The 27,149-nt window shown below is 44.1% G+C and overlaps 1 protein-coding gene across 2 annotated transcripts in view; it reads left to right on the forward strand.

Annotated features, from left to right (window-relative positions):
- Positions 1 to 27,149, forward strand: part of ACSF2 (acyl-CoA synthetase family member 2) — a 146,104-nt gene that overhangs the window by 64,729 nt on the left and 54,226 nt on the right. For both annotated transcript variants that reach the window (XM_077458912.1, XM_077458911.1), the window contains exons 2-6: positions 5,336 to 5,531; positions 9,857 to 9,985; positions 12,724 to 12,777; positions 17,193 to 17,311; positions 19,927 to 20,089. In XM_077458912.1, the coding sequence (XP_077315038.1) occupies positions 5,336 to 5,531; positions 9,857 to 9,985; positions 12,724 to 12,777; positions 17,193 to 17,311; positions 19,927 to 20,089 (661 nt within the window). The remainder of the gene's footprint in view (positions 1 to 5,335; positions 5,532 to 9,856; positions 9,986 to 12,723; positions 12,778 to 17,192; positions 17,312 to 19,926; positions 20,090 to 27,149) is intronic.

Genomic DNA, 27,149 nt, shown 5'->3' on the forward strand with positions numbered 1-27,149 from the left:
ACCTATGTGCATGATGTGCTATGCATAAAGCATTATCTATATCATATACTATGTATATAGTATTATCTATATAATATACTATGTGCTGTGTATTTAGTATTATCTACATGCTATGTATATATACCTATATGCATGATTTATTATTATTGTTATACAGGAGTTATGTAGCGCCATTAGTTTGTACAGCGCTTTACAATATAAAGGGAGACAGTACAGTTACAATACAACAAACAAAATACAAGAGCTTACAATCCAATAATAGTCTTATCTTTATTATTATACAGTCTTTATATAGCGCCAACAGTTTGCGCAACGCTTTACAACATGAGGGCAGACAGTACACTTACAATACAAATCAATACAAGAGGGATCAGAGGGCCCTGCCCGTTAGAGCTTACAATCTAGAAGGGAGGGTCAAGTGGAACAAAAGGTTATAACTGTGGGGGGTGAGCTGATGGAGAAATTAAAATACAGTTGTTAGGTGTGGGTAGCATAGGCTTCTCTGAAGAGAAGGGTTTTCGGTGATTGTCTCAAAGCGTAGAATAAATAGAGTAGGAGATAAGCGGACAGATTGGGGTAGGGCATTCCATAGGATTGGAGAGGCTCTGGAAAAGTCCCGGAGGTGAGGTAACTAGAGAGCAGGAGGTCTTGAGAAGAATGAAGAGAACAAGTAGGTTGGTATTTAGAGACTAGGCTAGTGATGTGGCTGGGGGCGAAATTGTGGATGGCTTTGTAAGAAGTTGTCAGTATTTTGAATTTAATTTGTTGGGTGAGCAGAAGCCAGTGGAGGGATTGACAGAGAGGGGTGGCAGAGACAGATCGATTGGTAAGGTAGATGAGTGTGGCAGCAGCATTCTTGATAGATTGAAAAAAGGGGGGGGGGTAGACTATGTAGAGGTAAGCCAATGAGAAGGGAGTTGTAGTAGTCAAGGCGAGAGATGACCAGCGAGTGGATTAAGAGCTTTATGTCATTGGTTAGAAAGGAGCGTATTTTGGTGATGTTGCGAAGGTTGGGGCGGAATGATTTGGACAGTGATTGGACGTGCGGCTTAAAGGAGAGTTCAGAGTCCAGGACTACACCTAGAACCTTGGCATGCGGGGATGGGCTTATAGTTGTGCCATCGATTTTGACAGAGAGATCAGGGGAGGGGGAAAGGGGGCACGTGTGGGAGGAAAAATTAGAAGTTCGGTTTTGGGTAGATTGAGTTTGAGGAAGTGGCGTGACATCCAGACTGATATATCTGATAGTAAATTAGCGATACGTGAGGAGACGAAGGGAGTGAGCTGAGGGGTAGAGAAATAGATTTGGGTGTCATCAGTGTAGAGATGGTATTGGAAGCCATGGGAGCTGACCCAGGGAGGAGGTGTAGATTGAAAATATGAGAGGTCCAACAACAGAACCTCGGGGGACCCCAAAATAGAAAGGTAGCGGAGAGGAGGAAGTAGAGTTGTAAGAAATGCTAAAGGTGCGCTTGGATAAGTAGGAAGAGAACCAGCGAAGAGTCATGGAGACCAAACGCGTGGAGTTTTTTGTGGAGGAGGGGTGGTCAACCATATCACAGGAAACAGAGAGGTCCAGGAGTATTAGTACAGAATAGTGTCCATTGGTTTTGGCCGTTAGTAGATCGTTTGTTCATTTTAGGAGAGCGGTTTCTGTGGAGTGTTGAGGACGAAATCCAGACTGACTGGGATCAAGGCTATTATCAGCGAGGTGGACGCTCCGTCGTGGACCAGACAAGCAAGGAGTTTGGAGAAGGGGAGCAAGGAGATGGGACAAAGGTTGTTAAGATTGGATGGGGCCAGTGAGAGCTTTTTAAGTATGGGGGTGACAAGTGCATGTTTTAGAGAGTTGGGGAAGATGCCAGAAGAGAGGGAGAGATTGAAGATGTGGGTTAGAGAGTGTAGCATAGAGCCAGAGGGTGAACGTAGCATTTGTGAGGGGACAGGATCCAGAGGGCAGGTGGTAAGGTGGTTTATTATACCATGTTCTATGCATTTAGAAACCTTTACATATTATGGGGAAATATTTCAAAGATATCCATCCTGCAAAATTGCATTTACATTCATTCTATGCAAAATCCAAAATCAAATGTTAGTCTGTTTTTTTTTTTTTTTTTTTTTTTCTCTAGATCCAATATTTTTCATGCATAAGTAATAGAATGAATCAGTAATTTCTGCGTTATGGCTACTATAACACAACCATCCACCCATGCCCACATGTCAGGGTGCTAGGTGTTATCCTCCACTCTGAACTCTCCTTTCAGCCCCACATCTGATCACTTTCCAAAGCTTGGCGCCTCAACCTCCGCAACATCTCCAAACTACGTCCCTTTCTAACCAATGAAACCACAAAGCTCCTGATTCACTCCCTGGTCATCTCTCACCTTGACTACTGCAACTTACTTCTCATTGACTTACCTTTTAAATATCCCCCCTTCAGGCCATCATGAATGCTGCCACCATCCACCTTACAAACCACACAGTGTCTGCTACCCCTCTCTGCCAATCCCTCATTGGCTGCCACTCGCCCAACAAATCAAATTAAATTTAAAACTTACAAAGCCATCCACATCTCTGCCCCCCAGCTACATCACTAGCCTAGTCTCAAATAACCAACCTAATCGTTCTTTTCGCTCCTCTCAAGACCTCCTGCTCTCTAGCTCCCTCATCACCTACTTCCATATCCGCCTCCAGGACTTCTCCCGAGCCTCGTCCATCCTCTGGAATTCGCTACCCCAATCTATCAGAAGGTCTCCAAATTTATCCACTTTTAGGTGATCCCTGAAAACTTTCCTCTTCTTCAGAGAAGCCTATCCTGCCTCCATCTAACAACTGCATTATTTTCTCCATGAGCTCATCCCCCACAACTATTACCCTTTTGTATAACTTGACCCTCCCTCCTAGATTGTAAGCTCCAACGAGCAGGGCCCTCTGATTCCCCCTGTATTGAATTGTATTGTAATATCTGCCCTAATGTTGTAAAGTGCTGCGTATATGTCGCACTATATAAACCCTGTATAATAATAATAACAATAATAATATTATATTAGGCACTGGTACTTTCAGGTTCTTTTGCTCACAGGGGAGAGAGAGAGAGAGAGAGAGAGAGAGAGAGAGAGAGAGAGAGAGAGAGAGAGAGAGAGAGAGGAGAGAGAGAGGGAGAGAGAGAGAGGGAGAGAGAGAGAGGGAGAGAGAGAGAGGGAGAGAGAGAGAGAGAGAGGGAGAGAGGGGGAGAGAGAGGGAGAGAGGGGGAGAGAGGGGGAGAGAGGGGGAGAGAGAGAGAGGGAGGGAGAGAGAGGGAGAGAGAGGGAGAGAGAGGGAGAGAGAGGAGGAGGAGGAGGAGGAGGAGGAGGAGAGAGAGAGAGAGAGAGGGGGGGGGGAGAGAGAGAGAGGAGAGAGAGGGGAGAGAGAGAGACTCTATATCAACGGTCTACTGGAGAATTCATTGTCCATCCCAGGCGAAGGACAGGGAGGTGAACCAAGTAGTGCTGCTTAACTGCTGTAGGAATAAAATTAGTTTGCCAACCTGGCTTTGCTTTCTGGCAGGTATGCCGGTCAATTTGAATCCATTGCCAGATCAGAGTTCTTTAAGATGTATTTTAGCTGTGTACTGAGCATACTTTAGCTGGAAATAAACTGTAGTTTGTATATTTCACAATCTTTTATTCCACCACATGTGAATGTTTAATAAAGGCCTTTGAGGTCATTGGAAGGGGACCTTATAACCACATAGAAAGCCGCTGTTGTGCTTTACAGGTTTTTTTTTCACACGCTATGTAAACGCAGCCAGTCCTGGTTATATGAATGACGTTTCCATGTTTATGGCCTCCAGTTGCTGAAAATATTTTATGCAACCCGACATGTATTTCACCTCCTATTCCTATTCATACAGAGCGGCAGCATTAGAAACTGACTTTCTATTTAGCGTTTTAAAGTGATCCCGTCGATGGGTAGAAAAAAACTGCGACCTGCAAAAGAAAAGGGTTTATACTTCCGTATTTTCACTTTTTATTCATTCATAGTTCTGCATAATCCGGGCTGTTCATACAGTGGCCTCTCCCCCATTGGTGTGGACCCACTCTGCATTGGGTAAGAGGTGTATTGTCTGGTCTGTTTAGGAGGTGATGTCATACACAGACTAACCAAGATCTAAAGAAGGGGGCATGTCTCTCGAAACGCGTCGAGTGGGTTGTCTAAGTGATGCGTAGGCCTTGATGACACATCTTTACATTCCGATGACTTCTTTCTTTGGGTTTATACATTAGGGATGAAGCGATATATCGGGCGCCAAAATTTTGGGCCGAAAATTGAAGAAAAAAAGTGCAGATAATTTTATGCTGCATCCCATTGACGTCAATGCAAAATCTCGTCCCGTTGACTTCAAGGCAAACATTACCCCTATTGACCTCAATGCAAAATGATGTCCCATTGACTTCAATGCAAAAACTCCCCCTTATTGACCTCAAAACAAAATCTTGTCCCATTGCCTTCAATGCAAAATCGTGTCTCATTGACTTCAATGCAATAACGCCCCTAGTGGCTTTAGTGCAAAATTGCATCCCATTGACTGCAATGCAAAAACGTCCCCTAGTGACTTCAGTGCAAAAATGCCACCTATTGACTTCAATACAAACTCATCTCCCATTGACTTCAATGCAAAAACGCTCCCTAGTGATTTCAATGCAAAAACACATCCCATAGACTTCAAGGCAAAAATTAACCCTATTGACCTCAATGCAAAACCGCTTCCCATTGACTTCAATGCAAAATCACATCCCATTAAGTTTAATGCAATATTGTGTCCTATTGACTGCAATGTTAAAAATCTCTTCCCATTGACTTCTATTCATTTAATAGCCAGCTTTCCCAAATTGTTAGAGGGCTGCATTGGGCATGCATTCCAGTGCAATTCCAGATGCTGATGAGCTTTTCAACCTGACGTACTACTTGGGCTCAACATACATGGTGCTATAGTATTAGCTTTTTTGCGCTCATTGGACAGAAAGCATGCTGATAGGAGGAGAGAGCAGAGTGACAGAAAGATGAGCTCATCACTGTGCGGCAAAATAAGGGGGCATGTCCCCCGAAATGAGTCAGTGGGTTGTCTGGGCGATACGTGGGCCTTGATGACACACCTTTACATCCTGATTTTGTCTTACTTTGGTTTTCTATACAACATTTGGCCTGTGGGCATTTGTGTATGTTTTATATCCCCCCGCAGGGGTAAGTTTGTACAGAAACCTATCTCAGCCAATGCAGCCTGTTTATGTGCACCCTCCATTTAGTGACATATAGGGTACACTCTCTAATGCCTTCTTATTTCTTCATCCCACAGTGTTCTGCTCTCTGTAGCTCCACCCCAGAAACCCATCACCACCGTAAGTTACATCCATGGGAATATCGATATACCGCTGACCATCAAGACTATGCAACAGTGTCTGTGGGACACAACCCAGCGAATCCCGGATCAAGAGGCCGTCGTCGATATCCACGGTGCCAAAAGAAAGACCTACAGCCAGCTATGTAAAGATGTAGGTAACCAGCTAAAGGGCACCTGTCATGTAGCAGGAAACAAGGCGATGTAGGGAAGATGATAAAGGATCCTTATAATGGGGAAGGTTTCAGTGCATGTGGTTACCCCTTCCAAAGCCTCAGTCTGTAGACCAGGGGTCTCCATACTACGGCCCTCCAGTTGTTTAGGAACTACAATTCCCATCATGCCTAGTCACGATTGTGAATGTCAGAGCTTTACAATGCCTCATGGGAAGAAGTGTATTTCCTCAACAGCCGGAGGGCCGTAGTTTGGAGATCCCTGCTGTAGAGTAATGCCCCGTACACACGGTCGGACATTCCGACCACAAAATCCATAAGATTTTGTCCGACGGATTTTGGCCCAAACTTGTTTTGCATACACACGGTCGCACACAGTTGTCGGAAAATCTGATCGCTCAGAACGTGGTGACGTATGACGAGACTACGTAGAGGCCAGTAGCCAATAGCTTTCGTCTTCAAATTTTTTCTGAGCATGCGTGCCACTTTGTATGTCGGAATTCTCTACACATGATCGGATTTTGTTGTCGGAAAATTTTAGATCCAGTTCTCAACTTTTTCGGAAGTTTGGAAATTCCGACAACATAATCCGATCGGACTTTTTCCGTCTGAATTTTCAACCGCGTGTATGGGGCATAACCCTGCTGCCAGAGCCAGGCAAAGGAAATAAACAGGGAGCGCGTCTAAAGCCCCGTACACACGAGAGGACTTATGTCCGACAGACTTCCAAAGGAGTTCCGCCGGAGTTCTGACAGACTTTTCGGCCGAACGGACTTGGCCACACACGATCACACTAAACTCCGACGGATTCGAACGTGATGACGTACGACCCGACTCGAATAAGGAAGTTCATAGCCAGTAGCCAATAGCTGCCCTAGCGTCGGTTTTAGTCCGTCGGAGTAGCATACACACGAGCGCATTTTTCGAAGGGGACCGGGTCCGGCGGAGTTCCGTCGGGAAAATTTGAAGCATGCTTCATTTCTAAAGTCCGTCAGACTTTTGCGAAGCTAAAGTCCGTTGCAGCCCACACACGATCGGATAGTCTGACGGACTCGGTCTGACGGACTTTGGATGTTGAAAAGTCCGCTCGTGTGTACGGGGCTTAAGTGCAATAGTTCATAGGTTTAATAAAACTACCAATAAGCCACTCACAGGTGGTAGGTGAAACAAAGGATCTATTTGACAGTAAGCATCTCATGCTGCGTACACACGACTGGTTTTTCTCTGATGGTCTTTCCAACGGAGTTCTGCTGAAAACGGACTTGCCTACACACAATCACACCAAAGTGCGTTTGTTTAGAACGCAATGACATACGATGGGACTAGAAAAAGGAAGTTCAATAGCGGGTAGCCAATATCTGGCCTTGCCAGTCGAAGTCACGTGCGTTGTGACGCAACGCGTAGGATACGAGAGGCAAACTAGACACCGGAATAGACGCCCAGGTACGAGCTCCGCGCTCGTTTTTTACATTGTTCCGCTTACATAAGGAAAATGTGAGTTTTTACCCCTTTTTTCAAATATACTACACCATGGTGGACCTCTTTTTATCTTTCTTTGATACATTGAGCACTTAAACGATCTGAGTGATCCAAATAATTTAACGCCCAGTGGAAAGAGAGAAAAGGAAAGGATTACCCCCCCCCCCCTGGCTTTATTCCATACACAGTATGAACGCCTAGGAAAAGATCGATCCGAAGGGATCCCTTTCCCCCAAAAAACCTCGCTACATGCTGTTTACCTTACAGCGGTAAGGTAATCATTTATTACAACCACAGGTGTCAGTGACACTGAAGATCTATTTCGTTGCACTTAGAGGCACAGTATCACTGAATGTCAGTATAGCAGCACACAGTGTTCCTGTGAAACACTTGCACATCTGCACTACTGTTGCACACTGGACCAAGAAATAACGTCCAATATTGCACTAGAGACTTTGATACACTCAGTTTGTTAAAAGTATTTTTTTTTATTATATATATATATATATATATATATATATATATATATATATATAAATTTGGGTTTCTCCTTGATGAAATAAGTCACTTTATGAACTATTCACATTTTGCGTATGTTGCACAATTTTGAAATCACATGTAGTTACACTATTTACTTTTTTATGCAATATTGTACATGCCAGATGTAGGTTTTATATTTATTTTTACATATATGTTTATTGCACAATAGAAATTTTCTTATGATTAATACTTATGTCCCTTTTAACGTATATGCCAATCAATTTATGATATTATTTTATCTGCACATTTGCACTTTATTGGTGATACTGATGAATGTCTGCTAGTTATAAACACAACCAAATATTTTAATAATTTATTATATATAAAAGGAAAATATATAATATTCTGTAAGGAGCACAACACCACCCCCCACTTTCTGATTACACACGAGTTTGGTCCTTGCGGTGTATGCAGCACCCATCGTTTCAATATACTATACTTATAGATTCCTTTTAGCGCAGGAGTACCTACCCTACAATATCTGGCCTTGCATTGTTGTTGGTCCATCGGACCTGCATACAGACGAGCGGTTTTCCCGATAGAACAGGTTTCAAATATTTCCGATGGAATCAATTCCTATTTCTAGGTCCGTCAGAATTTTTGAAAAAAAATAAAAAAATAAAAAAAAAGTCAGATGAAGCCCACACGTGATCGGAATATCTGATGAAATTATTCCGTCTGACTTTTTCTGCCGGAAAGTCCGACCGTGTGTTCACGACATTAGGGTCTCATCCGGGCATACGTTCTGTGTTAGCTGCTCCGCCGTGAAGCAAATTCCTCCTGGATCGCAGGCAGCCAGAGCATCCGTGGATAGCATGGTGAAACGCAACGCCAATGGTGTGATGACAACACTAGACGGGACAGGTACAACACGTTTCAGAACATGCACGATGCCGCCTCCAGGCATGCGTGCTTCTTTTGGAGCTTGCACAATGCAGTCTCCGGGCATGCGCACTCCATTTGGAGCGTACATGCCCAGAGGCAGCTTTTTTTGTATGCTCTAAAATGCGGTGCACCCGCCCTGTCTGGTGACCGTCACACCATTGGCGTTGCGTTCCACCGTGGCTTTCGTGGATGCTCTGGCTGCCTGCGATCCTGAAGAGAGTGGCTGACGTTTCTTCCCGGCGGAGTGGCTGATACAGAACCTGTGCTTGGATGAGACCCGGAGATGCTCAAATAGAGCCTTTGTTTCATCTACCACCAGTGAGTGACTTTTTTTTTATATATATATATATATTTTTAACTATTGTACTTAGAGGCGCTCTCCTTATTCTTTCTTTTGCATGTCATTTCAACGAGTTGACTTCCTCCCGGATGAGCTAGCCCTAAGGGGGTGGACTTTGCTCTTCTACGCCCCAATCATGTTAGGATCCCTAATGGACTTGTCTTTTATAATAGATTATTACTGATTAACATTTTAGAGACACTTGGCTGCAGCCTAAGGTTTTGTCTTTATTGCGCCTACAATATCCCCTTGCTTGCTTTTTGCTGCCAGAGTCAGGCCTGAAGATTAGTTAAAAGCCCCAAACGTAATATATTTTCTGAAAGCAGAGACCCCGGAGAATAAAATAATTGTAGTGCCCATTTTTTTTATGTCACTCGATATTTGCGCAGTGGGTTATCAAGCACAGAATCTCAGTTGGAGGGCCGCCAGTTTGAGACCCCTAGAGTATAGTGTCCCCAAAAATGCAGTGTTAGCAGGATCAGCCCTAATCACTGCCAGCATTTGCCACACGTAGCAGAATACACGTTGGTCTAAATTTATGAAGATGTGAATTTATTGGATGTTTTTATAACAGAAAGTAGAAAATATTGTATTGGGGGTTTTTTTTTTTTCTAAATTTTCATTTGTATAATAAAAAACAAACAAAAAAAAATAAAAATAACGCAGTGGTGATCAAATACCACCAAAAAATATATTTGTGTGAAAAAAATTAAATAGATTTAATTTGGGTACAGTGTTTGCATGACTGCGCAATTGCCAGTTAAAGTAGCGCAGTGCTGAATTGCAAAAAATGGTCTGGTCATTAAGGGGGTAAAAACTTCTGCAGGTACAGAAAGAATAGCTACGTACATACATCTGTCCTTACATATTTTGTAGGCTATCATTTCTGTCTCGTTTTGAAAACGTTAGGTGCCTGGCAGTTCTGTGGACCCAAAGGCTGCCGTAGTTTCTGTGTCAGTGAACGAGTATCAGTAAAAGTGGATTTTATAAAGGGTACTTTATTAGTTATTAAACACTTCTATAGAATATAATATTTTTATTTGGATTTGTATTTATACACAGGTTGAGACCCTTGCTGCGGGGCTGCTGGCTCTTGGCTTGAAGAAGGGAGATCGCCTCGGAATGTGGGGGCCAAATAGCTACGAGTGGATCCTTACACAGTTTGCTACGGCTCAAGCTGGCATCATCCTGGTGAGTTTTGTTGTCCGCTATGTAGACAATTGTCTTTTTATTTATTTTTATTTTTATTTTTAAAAGCCCAATTACATTTTTAGTTTAAATCAGCTAAATACATTCCAAATTGTATTAAAACAAAAGACATGCAGTTTTACACAAGAGTCTTACAATTTTCTGTTCAGTAAAATACCAGCCACAACCTGAGGAGAAAGGCCTGTCCTCTGCCAGCATGCAGTAGAGAAGGACCCTTGCTCTCTGGGGAGAAGCAGTGGTCTCTCTGCAGAGGACTGACACCTCCCCCTGCTGAGTCAGAGCTAGAACTGTCGAATCGGTGAGAAGCGTGCGTTTTGCTGATTGCAGAGCTATAAGTGTGAGTTAGTAGGGGGGCAAGTTGGACCACTGCTTCCCCACAGAGAGCAAGGCTTCTTCTCTGCAGCTGCTGTCAGAGAACTTTTTTACTCATTCTGTAGCTGCTTTTGAAAGAAAAAATAAAAAAAAAAATTAGATCAGTAAGCTCTAGCTTTGGCTCAGCAGGAGGGCATGTCTGGCTTCTGCAGAGACCACTACTTCTATGCAGAAAGTAAGGTTCATTCTCAGCAGCATGCTTGCAAGAGACAGGCTCTTCTACCGTTTTCTGAACAAACCCCAGAGGACGGTGCACGGTTCTTCTCCCCGCCAGATTTTTATTTGTTTTTATTAACCACTTGCCGACCAGCCGCCGCAGTTTTGTAATGTCCCTTCGCCCTGTGGCCACTAGGGTCGCGCACCTGCACCCACCCCCCGCCCCCCGAGCCGATGCGAGTGCCCGTGATCGCTGGTTACACACCAAGAAACGGGAGCTATGTGTGTAAACACACACAGTTTCTGGTTCTCTGAGGGGAGAAGAGACTCATCGTCTGTTCATACAGAGTATGAACAGCGATCTGTCCTCTCTCCAACACAGTCCACTCCCCCCCCCCCTTCAGTTAGAACACACATTAGGGAACACACTTAACCCCTTGATCACCCCCTAGTGTTAACCCCTTCCCTGCCAGTGACATTTTTACAGTAATCAGTGCATTTTTATAGCACTGATCGCTGTATAAATTCCAGCGGTCCCAGAAAATGTGTCAAAAGTGTCTGATGTGTCCACCATAATGTCGCAGTCACAATAAAAATTGCAGATTGCGCCATTACTAGTAAAAAAAAAAAAATAAGGATAATAAAAATGCCATAAAACCATCCCCTATTTTGTAGACACTAACTTATTTTGCGTAAACCAATCTATATACGCTTATTGCAATTTTTTTTTTTTTTACCAAAAATATGTAGAAGAATAAATATCGGCCTAAACTGAGGGGAAAAAAAAGGTGTTTTTTTAAATATTATATAAATACATACATACATACATACATAAATATATAAATACATACATACATACATACATACATACATACATACATATATAAATATATAAATACATACATAATATAAATATATAAATACATACATACATACATACATACATAATATAAATATATAAATACATACATACATACTATAAATATATAAATACATACATACATACATACATACATACATACATGGGATATTTATTATAGCAAAAACTAAAAAATATTGCGTTCAAAATTGTCGCTTTTTTGTTTATAGTGCAAAAAATAAAAACCGCAGAGGTGATCGAATACCACCAAAAGAAAGCTCTATTTGTGGGAAAAAAGGACATCAATTTTGTTTGGGTACAACGTCGCATGACCGTGCAATTGTCAGTTAAAGCGACGCAGTGCCGAATCGCAAAAAGTGCTCTGGTCAGGAAGGGGGTAAAATCTTCAAGGGCTGAAGTGGTTAAAAGACACTTTTTACACATTATTATTATTATTTTTTTAATTTTGGCTTAAACAAGCCCCCTTGTTTTGGTCAGGTGACAGATCCTCTTTATGGGGGATATTAGGGGTCTGTTAGACCCCCCCAATGTCTCCCCTGCCCTCCACTGCAGCTAATCAAGCACAGATCTTCCATAGAGATTAGCAAAAAGGGGATAAATCAAGGGTGAAAGTGAGAGGGGGAATCCATGGAGGCCACTAAAGGCGGTGAAGAGGAAAGAAGCCTCCTCTGATGCTCAAAGCAGCAGTAAATGTGAGGCGCGATGAGCAGGAGGGGTGTAGTCAAGCCAAGGTTGCCATACTGGAGGGAAATTTACCATGCGTATCCTTCAAGATCCCCATCAATTTTCATTGATTGTGCCCTAAATCTTAGATTTGCCCCTTCAAAGCTGAGGGATGGAGTCTTCCATGCATGAACAATCGTTTGTTTAGTGGCTATAAAAACATGTGTGATAAGGATATAGCCTCTTCGGGAGATATTGTTTATTGGTTTGTGGAGAAGGGCCTCCTTTGGGGTCTATTCTTCGCGACACCCCTAAAACAAGATGCTGTTTAGTTTGGAATACATTTAGCTATTCTGGAGTGAAGCACTTGATGAGAGTTCTCCACCACTTGTGTATTTCGGAAACTTTTGAATATCACTTTAACAGATTTTCTACCATTCTTCTGGAGGAAGAGATTTATTATGAGCTTGATCACAATAAAAGTTGAGCACGATCAGAAGCATTGCCCTATTTAGTATAAATAAAGGGATAACACACCTTTAGTCATTATATTACATTTTCAATTTTGGATTTAGATACACTTTTTGACCTGTGCTTTTGCCATTAAACATTCAGCATTTATCTCTAACACCAATCTTATTTTCTGTAGGTGTCTGTGAATCCAGCATATCAAGCAAAGGAATTGGAGTATGTCCTTAAGAAGGTATGATAGATTAGGGCCCTATTATATCTATGGGTTTGTTTGATCATTCATGGTCATAAGTCAAGGTGCATTAGAACACGTTTGTGCATTCATTCCATGGACCCTCTACACAGGTCAAATAGAGTACACGTCACAAAATGCCTATCAAAAAGGGAAAAGTTCGAACAAAAAGTCAAGTTCCTACATTGAGAAATACCTCAAATAGTTGGCATAGTTGGAAGGTCTTCACAGCTGCAGAAGCTTCAAGAGACCCCATGCTGGAGACCACAGGCTGATCCTCCAGATGCACAGTAGTATGTACTGCATCAGTAAGAGCCACAATAGTCTCTTGCAGGTTCGAGGTAATGACAGGGGACTGTGGTGCTCCAAGAACAGTCTCATCGGAGATAGACTGTGGGGACACAGAGTCAGGGGTGGTCACTGCAACTGGTGGTCCAGCCTTTTTCTAAGGCCATGGGAGGATCAGAGATTTACTCTGCAGGCAAAGGCATGGGAGCATGCTTAGAGCCTTTGCAGTCAATATCGGCAAAGGTATTGGGTGAATTGTTTGACTGCAGTAGACTCCGCTGACAAATAGACAGGAGACGCATCTAAGGGGGAGTCCACCGAGGTAGACCCTATAAACATAAGGTCATTTGATTTCAGATTATAGAAGTTCATGCCCTCATTGGGTAAAGAATAAACATCCCTGAAACTGTTAGGAAAGTTGGGGTCACTGTCCCCTCTGCGTCTGGGTAGAGACATGTTTCGACTGCATGGCATCAATGCAACTAGGCTAAGGTAGGAGGCTAGGCCTCAGGTACTCACAAATCCAGTCCGTTGGTGGCTGATGAGGGTCAGAAAGGGTCACGGTCAGAGGTCAGGCTCAGAGACCAGTAGCTATAGCAGTAGAGAGGTTACCACTGACCATCTGGATTAGTAAAACAACCAGGATGACACGTGCTTACCCGAGGGATGGAATCTAAGCACCAACTGATGTTCACTAGAGCTCCTGATGGTGGAGATGGGTTTTGCTGTGTGGTAGTACCAGGTCTCGATACTCAGGATTACCTCAACAGGAGGTGAGCAAGCCGGGGTCCAGTAGCAGATATAGCAGGTAGGAATCAAGCAGAAGCCTAGTCAGTAAATAGGCCAGAGGTTGGTAAAAAGTGATCACAGGCTGGGATCAAGAAGCGTAGTCAAAGAAGAAGCCAAAAGTCGGTAATGAGTGGTAGCAGAGATACAGATGGCAGCAGGAGTGACAAGAGTGAGATAAATGCTGAAGAGAGCACAATAATCTGGCACTCAGGAAGTTCAAAAGAATGGCTTACATAGGAAGCTCATGGGAGGAGCAAGAAGTTCAAGGTTCAGCAGAAACAAGGCACAAGGCAGGATTATCCAATGGATCAGACAGGGATCTGTCCAGCATTACAGGTGGCTCAACAAGAAGAGACATCACCAGACACAGAGATTGCAGGTTCATACCTGGGTCCTTACAGAATGCTGGAGGGGACCAAGGTCTATGCAGATGGACAGTAGAAAAGGACCATTTGAAAAGCAGAAGCAGCTGTGGGATGATGCTGCCTCTACACTGTTTTGCTAGAAACAATACACCTAACATACCCCTCAGCATTCAGTCTTCAGTGTTAACGCCTTCAATAGTAAAACTGGCAGTATTGGGAAATATGAAAGGTACCCAGTGGTGGAAATAATGAGGTAGCTCCCAGTCCTAGAGACAGGGCTACCTCCAATGGAATTGGACCTGGAAAACCACTCTGCAGCCAACTTTTGCCAGTACTTGGTGTCTGGAAAGACCCACAAGGGGATCCCATTGCCCAAAAGGTCACTTCCAGGCTAGTCTTGCACTTTCAGTCCAGTGGGTCCAAGTATGGCTCTCCAAAGTCAGGTTGAGGAAAAGCCAATTCAGATAGCTGCCATGTAGTGACCAGCTGAAGCAGCGAGTGAGGAATATTGATTGAAGTCCATGGAGAAAAAAAAACGAAAACGAAAACTAAATTCAAAGAAAATATGTCCACCCTAAGACACTAGCAAAAAATAAAAATAAATCCCAGGAACACATATTTTTTTTGTGTCAAGTCCTCCGGTCGGTGGTATTATAGCCCAATACTATAAATGTGTCCCTCCATCCCCTGCAACATAAGTCAGATTTTGGGCATCCCCTGCAAAAAATTTTTATTTAATATCTTAGAGCAGACTTCTGGGAAAATCAGTGAGCCAATCGCACAAGCAGGAAATTATATACAGTGCATCCGGAAAGTATTCACAGCGCTTCACTTTTTCCATGTTATGTTACAGCCTTATTCCAAAATGGATTAAATTTATTATTTTCCTCAAAATTCTACAAACAATACCCGATAATGACAACATGAAAGAAGCTTGCGTGAAATCTTTGCAAATTTTATAAAAAATAAAATCCCATGTACATAAGTATACACAACCTTTGCTCTATACTTTGTGGAAACCCTTTTGGCACCAATTACAGCCTCAAGTCTTTTGTGAGAAACAGACAGAAGTCACTACTCAGTAAAGGGAACATGACAGCCCACCTGGAGTTTGCCTAAAGGCACCTGAAGGACTCTCAGACCATGAGAGACAAAATTCTCTGGATTGAGGAAACAAAGATTGAACTCTGGCCTGAATGGCAAGCTTCATGTCTGGAGGAAAGCAGGCACCGCTCATCACCTGGCCAATACCATCTCTACAGTGAAGCATGGTGGTGGCAGCATCATGCTGTGGGGGATGTTTTTCAGCGGCAGGAACTGGGAAACTAGTCAGGATCGAGGGGAAAGATGAATGCAGCAATGTACAGAGACCTTGTTGATGAAAACCTGCTCCAGAGCACTGTGAACCTCTCAGGCTCCATCAGATTGGATGGGGAGCGTTGGTGTACAGCCATTTTCAGATCTCTCTATCAATCGGGTTCAAGTCTGGACTCTGGCTGGGCCACTCAAGGACATGCACAGAGTTGTCCCATAGCCACTTCTTTGTTATCTTGTCTGTGTACTTAGGGTTGTTGTCCTGTTGGAAGATGAACCTTCGTCCCAGTCTGAGGTCCACAGTGCTCTGGAGCAGGTTTTCATCAACGATGTCTCTGTACATTGCTGAATTCATCTTTTCCTCGATCCTGACTAGTTTCCCAGTTCCTGCCGCTGAAAAACATCCCCCACCGCATGATGCTGCCACCACCATGATTCACTGTAGGGATGGTATTTACCAGGTGATGAGCGGTGCCTGGTTTCCTCCAGACATGACGCTTGCCATTCAGGCCAGAGAGTTCAATCGTTGTTTCCTCAATCCAGAGAATTTTGTTTCTCATGGTCTGGAAGTCCTTCAGGTGCCTTTTGGCAAACTCCAGGTGGACTGTCATGTTCCCTTTACTGAGTAGTGGCTTCTGTCTGGTCACTGTACAATACAGGCCCGATTGGTGGAGTGCTGCAGAGATGGTTGTTCTTCTTGAAGGTTCTCCTCTCTCCACGGAGAAATGCTGGAACTCTGTCAGAGTGACCATCGGGTTCTTGGTCACCTCCCTGACTAAGGCCCCTTTCTGCCGATCACTCAGTTTGGTTGGGCGGCCTGCTCAAGGAAGAGTCCCAGTGATTCCAAACTTCTTCCATTTACAGATGATGGAGGCCACTGTGCACATTGGGACCTTCAATGCTGCAGACCTTTTTCTGTACCCTTCCCCAGATCTGTGTCTCCATACAATCCTGTCTCGAGGGTCTACAGACAATTCCTTGGACTTCATGGCTTGGTTTGTGCTCTGACATGCACTGTTAACTGTGGAACCTTCTATAGACAGGTGTGTGCCTTTCCAAATCATGTCCAATCAACTGAATTTACCACAGGTGGGCTCCAATTAAGTTGTAGAAACATCTCAAGGATGATCAGTGGAAACAGGATGGACCTGAGCTAAAATTTGAGTGTCAAAGACTGTGAATGATTTTTTCGTTTTTTTAATAAATTTGCAAAGGTTTCAAACAAACTTCTTTCACGTTGCCATTATGGGGTATTGTTTGTAGAATTTTTAGGAAAATAATGAATTTAATCCATTTTGGAATAAGATTGTAACAAAAAATAAATAAATAAAAAATGTGGAAAAAGTGAAGCGCTGGGAATACTTTCTGGATGCACTGTATCTGGGGGGCGTTCTGTATACCCCAGGTTGCCATATCATTTTACATATTACAGAGCTGCAGATTGAAAAGGAAAGGTCATTTTGAATAACATTCAATTACAATTGTGTAGCAGTTGTATACGCTATATTATTTTCATTTGCTATTTTTTCCCCATGAAAGTGGAGTTACCATTTAAGCCTTTACTACATGGTAAATGTATACTTATGTGTATATTTACCATGTATATAATTTTAAGTTTTGTTTTAAATCATATTTCTTTTTTTTTTTTCCTCTTCACAGGTTGGTTGCTCGGCCCTCATATTTCCTGACCATTTTAAAACGCAAAGATATTATGAACTTTTGAGAAGTATTTGTCCAGAGATTGAAACTTCACCAGCAGGGGGCATCAAAAGCAAGGCGTAAGTGTGCTCAGCTGGATGGGTTTCTTGCTGCTGCTTGCCATTTGACCATGCCGATTTTATACGCTAATCCATTTTCAGGCGGTATCTGGGGAAGTGGCAGCAGGTGGTCCTGTTGGCACCCCAACCAGCTCCCCCTCACTCCCTTCAATTAGAAAAGCAGCTGCATTCATTGTTTGCCACTGGTTAGCACACAGTAGCCTCAGTGGGAGATTTGTCCATCTGCACTATTTAGCATGGATGGAGGAATCTGCTGGAGTTCATACCACATCTGGTCCAGTGCGTTTTTTTTTTTCTGCACCAAAAATGCATGGAAAGCAAGTTATATGGTTTTCAATGGCATAGTTCACACCAAGTGCGGTCAGCTTCAGGGCATTCCAGTTGCAGAAGAAAAAAAAAAAAAGTAGAACAAGCTGCATATTTCCTGCATTGGAACACGGTAAAAACGCATAAATGCACTAGACCCCAGTACAGGGGAAAACAGAGAAACAGAAAAAAAGTAAAAAAAATAATCTGCATTGCATCCAGAAACGCATCAAAAACACACCGGAACACATTAAAAACACGGAGTGTGGTGTGAACTGGCACTGAACGAAAAAAACAAACAAAAAAACAACCCATCGTGACATTGGGGGATGGTAACTCAGTGGCAGATGCCTTTTCAGCAAGTTCACAGTGAACAGGAACTTTAGTTTAACGGCATAGTAGCCCACTTTTATTAAGAGGAACAAAATAAAGTTCATACATGCACTTGGTTGCCCACACAAGGGTTCTTCTCCCAAAAACAATAAATGAAAAATGCCGAGCCGCCTGGCTCTCTTCAGCAGTACTGCCACTTAGGCTTTAAGCTTCAGCCCTCTTGGCCATATAACAGGGGTCCCGTACAACTACTGTACCTCTTTTCAGCTTCCTTGCTGCTCAGGCCTTCCACTTCAGGCTCTCATCTGTCTCCTTAGATGCACACAGCTTCAACACACACAGCGTCTATCTAGAAAGCAGCCCCTCACTGCTCTGATCCTCAGACTTCGGTCTCTGGTTTGCACTCCTGCACTCCTGCACTCCTGCACTCCTGCACTCCTGCACACCCGCACACCCGCACACCCGCACACCCGCACACCTTGGACTCCTGTCTCTCTGGGTGGAGCCCAGAACCCTAATCCCGACTCTGCTATAAGCCCAGGACCCACCTGCTCAATCAGCCAGACAGACTCCTGGCTCTTCCCAAAACCCAGTCCCAGGAATGGAGATTCCGTCCCACCCATAACGCTATGGAATCTCCGGGCTCCAGGTCCCCAAGTGGATTTTACAAACTTTGGAGTGTGGGTATATTCGCAGGTGTGAATGTACCCTTATGCTGCTGTATTCTGGTAGCTATAGGAGTATAATGTAATGATCTTTTTGAATATATGAATTTCTTTTTTATTTATTTCACAGATATAAGACCCCCTTCACACTGAGGCCGTTTTCAGATGTTTTAGCACTAGAAATAACGACTATAAAGTGCCTGAAAACTGCCTCCCATGCTGCCCCGAATGTGAAAGCCCGAGTGTGGCACCAGCAGTGCACATCAGAAACGCCTAACAGTGCCAATCGGTGCCCGCCACAGTGTCAATCAGTGCCCATCAGGAAAACCTGTCAGTACCTCATTATCAGTGCTGCCCATCAGTGCCATCTATTAGTGTCCATCAAGTGCTGCCTATCAGTGCATATCAGTGCCCATCAGAAATGCCTGACAGTGCCAATTGGTGCCCGCCACAGTACCCATCAGTGCCCATCAGGAAAACCTGGCAGTACCTCATTATCAGTGCTGCCCATCAGTGCCATCTATTAGTGTCCATCAAGTTCTGCCTATCAGTGCCCATCAGAAATGCCTGACAGTGCCAATCAGTGCCCGCCTCAGTACCCATCAGGAAAACCTGGCAGTACCTCATCATCAGTGCTGCCCATCAGTGCCATATATTAGTGTCCATCAATGCCACCTGCCAGTGCCCATCAGTTCCGCCTGCCAGTGCCCATCAGTTCCGCCTGCCAGTGCCCATCAGTTCCGCCTGTCAGGGTCCATCAGTGCCTAACAGTGCTGCATATCAGTGCCCATCAATTCTACTCATTAGTGCCACCTTATCGGTGCTGACTTATCAGTGCCCGTCAGTGAAGGAGAAAACATTTTATAACCTAAATTTGTAAAAAAAAAGTTTTTTCTTTGTTTCTGTCTTTTTCAGTTTGTTTAGGAAAAAATAAAAACCCCAGAGGTGATCAAATACCACCAAAGGAAAGTTCCATTTGTGGGAAGAAAATGATAAAAATGTTGTTTGGGTACAGTGTTACATGACCGCTGTCATTCAAAGTGCGACAGCGCTGAAAGCTGAAAATTGTCCTGGGCAGGAAGGGGGGGGGGGGGGGGGAGAGCCCGGTATTGAAGTAGATATACAGTGTGTGTTTTTTTTATTTTACCTTTTAGTTCTACTTTTAATCTTAATTGCTGCTATCAGACATCTGAGTTTGTGGTGTGGACAGTTCTATATAGGAGCTTCTTGGTTGTCATACTTAAGACATCAGGAAATTCGACCCCTGTGGTTATCTTTCAATTGTTATTTTTTTTTTTTTTTTTTTGGCAGACTTCCAGATTTTCGCATTGCGATCGTCTTGGACAAGAAGCACCCGGGTACCTTCCACTTTGAGGAAGTGATGAGTGCCGGCACCACCCAACACGTGAAGCAGCTGCACGACATACAGAAGAGCGTGTCGTGTGAAGACCCCATCAATATCCAGTTCACCTCTGTGAGTTCTCATATCACCTGGCTTCACAGTAGTGCTGCTGAGTAATCATCTGTTTTCGGTAGCTTCGTGCGTTTTGTCTTTTGTGGGAGAAAGTTGTTAGGCACAAAACCTCTCCAAAAACGCACTAGAAATTCACCAAAAAATGCAGTAGATTTTGGACGCGCGTTCCCATGGGGCCAATGGAGATTCTTTTTTTTTTTGCACCTAATGATTGACTTATCAACCACCCGCTAAGTACTGCACTGTAGGCAAGTAGGCACAGCAATATACCCGTATGTTGTTGCGTACTTCCGTGTTTAGGGTACAAGCATGCACGCCCCCCCCCCCCCCCCGCCCGTAGATATCTAACATGTTATGCTTTAATATTACGCCTGCCCGTGGAATGGCGACAAAATACGGTACTTATAAATTCTCCATAGATGCCGCTTTAAACGCCTTTACAGGTTATGAGTTTAGAAATACACAGGATGTCTGGCGGTAAATTGCTCTTACTTTGACTTTCGCAACAAAACCTCTCATGTGGTGCGATCACCGTTTACATATGTGTACGGGAGTAATGTATGCGTTCGCATGTAAGCTTGGTGTGCTTTAAAAAAAATATATATTATTATTTATTTTATACAAAACCTTTTTTTTTTTTTTTTACACTTTTTTTTTGTATTCATTTTATTGCACAAAGTATGAACAACATCCCTTGTGACAGCATGGGCCATGACAGACCCCAAATCTCTCCTCTGGCCTCAAATGATCAGCTGCTTTCTAAAAGGGTCATAGAGAGGGTGGAACAATGTCAGTTCCTCTCTCTCTCGGTGCTGTTGAGCCGTTGCCACTGGTTTGCATTGATCCCGGGCTCCAAGATTGGATGGCAGAGCCCGGGAAAGGTGGCGGTGGTAAGGGGGTGGTGCCCCCTCTCACCGGGAGACCCGAGCAACCAACTGGTATGTCTGCCGGCTGACCAGAGTCCCGAAACAAAGATCGGATTTGGCTATAATCGGGTCTCCGATGTAGTAACGCGGAAGCGACGTCACTTCCGCTTTACTCGGCAGCCAACGGCGGCGATTTGAAAAAAATCGAAGGGATTCAAAAATGCAGATGTTAGCGTTTTGAATACTTTGAAGTGCAGAGGAGGTATTTGGGGGGTTTTAGACCCCTGATCCCTCCATAAAGATTCACTATACTCATAAAGAGTCCCTAGTAGTGCTCATGCACACGGGACGTTTTAAAAAACATTTACATTAGTGTTTTTAGGCATTTTTATTATTAAAAACACTCTGTAATGTAAAAATGCCTTTTTTGTTTTTACAGCTCCTGGAAGTTTTTATTTATTTATTTATTTTTATTGCCCCTAAACGCTTATGCCTCCAAATGCCTCTGACAGTTTGTGTGCATGGACACATAGACTAACATGGAGGGCTTTTAGAGGCAGTTAAAAAAAAATGTCAATTGCCCCTAACAGCTGTAAAAATGTCCTGTGTGCATGAACCCTAATGCCCTGTACACACGATCGGACATGATCCGATTGCGGAAAATGTGCGATCGGATCATGTTGTCGGAAAATCCGATCGTGTGTGGGCTCCATCTGACTTTTTTTCCGTCTGAATTTCCGACGAACAAAGTTTGACAGCTGGATCTAAAATTTTCCAACAATTAAATCTGATAGTTTAAATTCCGATCATGTGTAGGCAATTCCGACGGACAAAGTGACCACACATGCTCAGAATAAATTACGAGATGAAAGCTATTGGCTACTGGCCCGTTTATAGTCCCGTCGTACGCGTTGTACGTCACCGCTTTCGGGAACGATCGGATTTTCTGACAACTTTGTCCGTCCGTGTGTATGCAAGACAAGTTTGGCCCAAAATCCGTCAGAAAAAATCCAATGGATTTTGTCGTCGGAAAGTCCGACCGTGTGTGTGCGGGACATGACGGTCACATGGGATGTTTACGTTCCTTGTGACAGCAATAAAAGTGATCCGATTTTTTTTTTTCCCCTAAAGGAATAAGGTAAAAATACAGTATAAGTACAATAAAGCGGAGGTCCACCCTAAAGGGGACCTTCCGCTCATTGGAATCCTCTCCCCCTCTCCGGCGCCACAATTGGCACCTTTCAGGGGGGAGGGGGGTGCAGGTACCTGTACAGTACAGGTATCTGCACCCACTTCCAGCGTAGATTCTGCAGAAGGTACGCCCCTTTCCGAAAGTCCCCCGCTGCCTGCTGGGAAACACACGGATCCCAGAGACAGCGGGGGACCATCCTTATCGCGCAGAGCGACTCGCTCATGCGCAGTAGGGAACCGGGAAATGAAGCCGAAAGGCTCCACTTCCTGATTCCCATACCCAAGATGGCGGCGGCAGCACCCGAGACGATCGAGTGATCGGCTTTGGGTGCCGACATCGCGGGCGCGCTGGGCGGGTAAGTGTCACTATTTTAAAAGTCAGCAGCTGCAGTATTTGTAGCTGCTGGCTTTTAAAAAAAAAAAAAAAACGGTGGACTCCCGCTATAATACAGTAAAAATCGAGTATAAGCTGACTTTTTCAACACATTTTTGATGCTGAAAAAGCCCCCCTTGGCTTATACTCGAGTGAGGGTGCCCATCTGCAGCTGTACCTTTTGATATCCAAAACAGCGGGGCTAATTTTAGTTTTTTTTAATTCAGTAAAGTGAATTTTTTCCAAAGAAATTGCGTTTGAAAAACCGCTGTGCAAATACCGCGTGACATTAAATATTTCTACGACTGCCATTTTATTCTCTAGGGTCTTTGCTAAAAGATTATATATAATGTTTGGGGGGGGGGGGTCTAAGTAATTTTCTAGCAAAAAAAAATAAAAAGTCCAAAGCTGTTCAAAGCCACCAACCACAGAAATGATCAAATAAATAATTAGAGATTGCAGAGCTGACATGTTTAATACTTCTGTCCTCGGGTGTATTTCTGGAGTCTCGAGCAATCCTTGAATTTGCCTTTTGATTAAGGTCCTCTTGTACCTGGAGTTATCTGTATCCCAGGGTTGTCTGAGGACAGCCTATAAATAGCCAATAAATAGAGGATACAGTTCCAAAGCTTCTTTCCTTAACCACTTAAGGACCAGGCCTCTTTTTCAGACTTGGTGTTTACATGTTTAAAACAGTTTTTTTTGCTAGAAAATTACTTAGAACCCCCAAACATTTTATATAGTTTTTTTTCTAACACCCTAGAGAATAAAATGGCGGTCATTGAAATACTTTTTTTCACACCGTATTTGCGCAGCGGTCTTGCAAGCACACTTTTTTTGGAAAAAATTCACTTTTTTTGAATAAAAAAATAAGACAACAGTAAAATTAGCCCAATTTTTTTTTATATTGTGAAAGATAATGGTACGCCGAGTAAATTGATACCCAACATGTCACGCTTCAAAATTGCGCCCGCTCGTGGAATGGCGTCAAACTTTTAGCCTCAAAAATCTCCATAAGCGACATTTAAAAAATTCTACAGATTGCATTTTTTGCGTTACAGAGGAGGTCTAGGGCTAGAATTATTGCTCTCGCTCTACCGATCGCGGCGATACCTCACATGTGTGGTTTGACCACCGTTTTCATATGCGGGTGCTACTCACGTATGCGCTCGCTTCTGTGCGCAAGCTCGTCGTGACGGGGTGTTTTTAAAAAAAAATTATTTTTTTTTCTTATTTATTTTAATTGATTTTATTTATTTTTACACTGTTTTAAAAAAAAAAAAAAAATGGATCACTTTTATTCCTATTACAAGGAATGTAAACATCCCTTGTAATAGAAAAAAGCATGACAGGTCCTCTTAAATATGAGATCTGGGGTCAAAAAGTCCTCAGATCTCATATTTGGGCTAAAATGCAAAAAAAAAAAAAAATGAAAATCTGACATTTAAAAAAAATACACCTTTAAGAGGTATGGGCGGAAGTGACGTTTTGACGTCGCTTCCGCCCTCCTATGGTATAGAGACGAGTGGGGGCCATCTTAGCCTCACTTGTCTCTATGCCCAGCAGATGAAAGGACCCGATCGCCTCCGCCGCTACCGACGGCTCCGGTAAGCGGCGGAAGGTGCGGGAGGGCGGCGGGAGAGGGGGGTGGCACCTCTCCCGCCGCCGATAGCAGTGATCTCGCGTCGAATCCGCCGTGGAGACCACCGTTATCGTACAGCCGACCGCCGCCTGAAGAGATGGATATCTCGGTTGTGGCAGCAGCTGCTGCCGTTACCGAGATATCCCTCTTCAAAAATAGGACGTATATCGTAGTGCAGCGGTCGGCAAGTGGTTAAAGTGGAAATGTAACCCATTTACAAACAAATAAAATGTATGTCCTTTCCCCCCCCCCCCCCCTCCACAAATAGAGATTTCTTTTGGTGGTATTTGATCACCTCTGCAGTTTTTTTTTTTTCGCTCTATAAACAAAAAAAGAGCGACAATTTTCGAGGGGGGGAAAAAACAATATTTTTTTTACTTTCTGATATAAAACATCCAATATTTTTTTTTTTATTTAATTTCTTCATCAATTTAGGCCAATATGTATTCTGCTACATATTTTTGGTAAAAAAAAAAAAATCCCAATAAGCGTATATCGATTGCTTTGCGCAAAAGTTCTACGAACTATGGGATATTTTTATTTCTTCTTTTTTTTTTTTACTAGTAATGGCAGCGATCAGCGACTTGTAGCAGGGTTGTGATATATTGCGGCAGACAAATTGGACACTAACTGACACTTTTTGGGGACCAGTAATACAGTGATCAGTGCTAAAAATATGCACTATCACTGCACTAATGACACTGGCTGGGAAGGGGTTAATGGGGCGATCAAAGGGTTAAATGTGTTCCTAGGGAGTGTTTACTCACTGTGGGGGAGGTGCTTTGACTAGAGGAAGATAAAGATCAGTGTTCCTCCTTAGCAGAAACACAAGATTAGTACATTTCCCCGCTCATAGAACGGCGGTCTGCCGCGTTTACATCGGCAGACCGCCGTTCCCAAGCGATTGCCAGGTCCCGGCGCACATCGTGTCTGCCGGGCCCGCTGATTGGCTCCTGTTGTGTTCAATCACAGCGGGAGAGGGGTCGGGGGGGGGCAGCACGCATGTGCCCCGGACCCGGAAAGTGTCAGGTTACATACTAGGCATGTGATCTGGCACAGAGTGTCAGGTCCCGGTGCACATTGTGTCTGCAGGGCCTGCTGATTGGCTCCTGTTGTGTCCGACCCCTCTCCCACAGCGGGAGCGGCGTGCATGCGCCCCAGACCCGGAATTGTTCGATCACTTACTAGCAGTGTTGGTCATCTTACTTTAAAAAAGTAATAAGTTAAGTTACAAATGACTTCTCCCAAAAAGTAATTGCGTTAGTAACTCGGTTACTACATTGGAAAAGCAATTAGTTACTCAGTATAGTAACTGTGGCAGTGGTGGTACTTGAGGGGGTGGCAGCGGTGGTACTTGAGGGGGTGGCAGCGGTGGTACTTGAGGGGGTGGCAGCGGTGGTACTTGAGGGGTGGCAGTGGTGGTACTTGGGGGGGGGGGGGGGGCGGTTTGGCAGTGGTGGTGTACAGTACTTGGGGGGGTGGCAGCGGTGGTACTTCTGGGGGGGGGGTGTCAGGCAGCGGTGGTACTCTGTTGTAGAAGTGATGGTGGGTGGGTTGGGATGGGATCCGTAAGAAGCAGAGGTGGTGGAGGACTTGGGATGGATTGATTGCACTGCAATTCGAATTGTCAGACAGTCACTTACTAGAATGCCTCCAGGGATGCCTTTCCTCATGGAGACCCTCCCCTTCACTCGATTGGTGTCAGCTAGTCAGCTGACTTCATTTTTCAGTGTCCGCCCCACCTCCCTACATTCTCTCTCTCTCTGGATAGGTGGGGTGGGATGGGGCGGTCCAGACAGTCTCTCTGAGTCTCAGCCTCTTCTCAGCTCAGCGGGCAAAAGCCCCCCCTCCCCGCGGCGGAACGAACGGCCAGGCAGTGCGGCCACGGCGGGCCTCCCGGGCGGTAGATGTAATTGCGGTAACACCACCCAAGTAATGGGAACTGAGTTACCATGAGGGGAAGAGTAATCAGTTAGATTACTCGTTACCCTCTAAAGTAACTGCGTTACGTAACTCCGTTTATTTAAACTGAGTTACTTACATCACTGATTACTAGGTATGTGATCTGGCACAGAGCGGCCGTCCTGCCGCAGTATATGTGCGTGGGACGGTCCACAAGTGGTTAAATCTCTGCCCTTCTTGTACCCCCTTCTCCACTCCACTCAAAGCAGAAAGGAAATTCTGGGCTGGAGTTAGGAAATGTCTAAATATAAAAATAAAATGAAAAAATTTACCACAAGCCATATTAATTTAAATCTAAAAAAAATTTTTTTAAAAATGTGTGCTCTGTTAGGATACGCTGTGCGCTCCCTGTAGGGTATCGTCACCCTCGGGGCCTGTTGATATGTGCTATGTTAGGATACGCTGTGCGCTCCCTGTAGGGTATCGTCACCCTCGGGGCCTGTTGATATGTGCTATGTTAGGATACGCTGTGCACTCCCTGTAGGGTATTGTCACCCTCGGGGCCTGTTGATATGTGCTATGTTAGGATACGCTGTGCACTCCCTGTAGGGTATCATCACCCTCGGGGCCTGTTGATCTGTGCTATGTTAGGATACACTGTGCACTCCCTGTAGGGTATCATCACCCTCGGGGCCTGTTGATATGTGCAATGTTAGGATACGCTGTGCACTCCCTGTAGGGTATCATCACCCTCGGGGCCTGTTGATATGTGCTATGTTAGGATACGCTGTGCACTCCCTGTAGGGTATAATCACCCTCGGGGCCTGTTGATCTGTGCTATGTTAAGATACGCTGTGCGCTCCCTGTAGGGTATCATCACCCTCGGGCCTGTTGATGTTCTCCTTTACTGGCTCTTTCATATTCCCTGCACTGGCATTCTTTCCACTGATCTGTGTGCCCGCCAGTCTGGCATGTTTGTTGGCGCAGAGAAGCACGTTATAAATAGAACTACACAAACCAATGTGTAAATCGCTAACATTTTTCCACCTGGATTCAGTAATGAGCATCAGCGACATCTAGTGGTGA

Source organism: Lithobates pipiens, unplaced genomic scaffold (genome assembly GCF_037356315.1).
Source record: "Lithobates pipiens isolate NorthernLeopardFrog02 unplaced genomic scaffold, aLitPip1_a1.2 Scaffold_28, whole genome shotgun sequence".
NCBI lineage: Eukaryota > Metazoa > Chordata > Amphibia > Anura > Ranidae > Lithobates > Lithobates pipiens.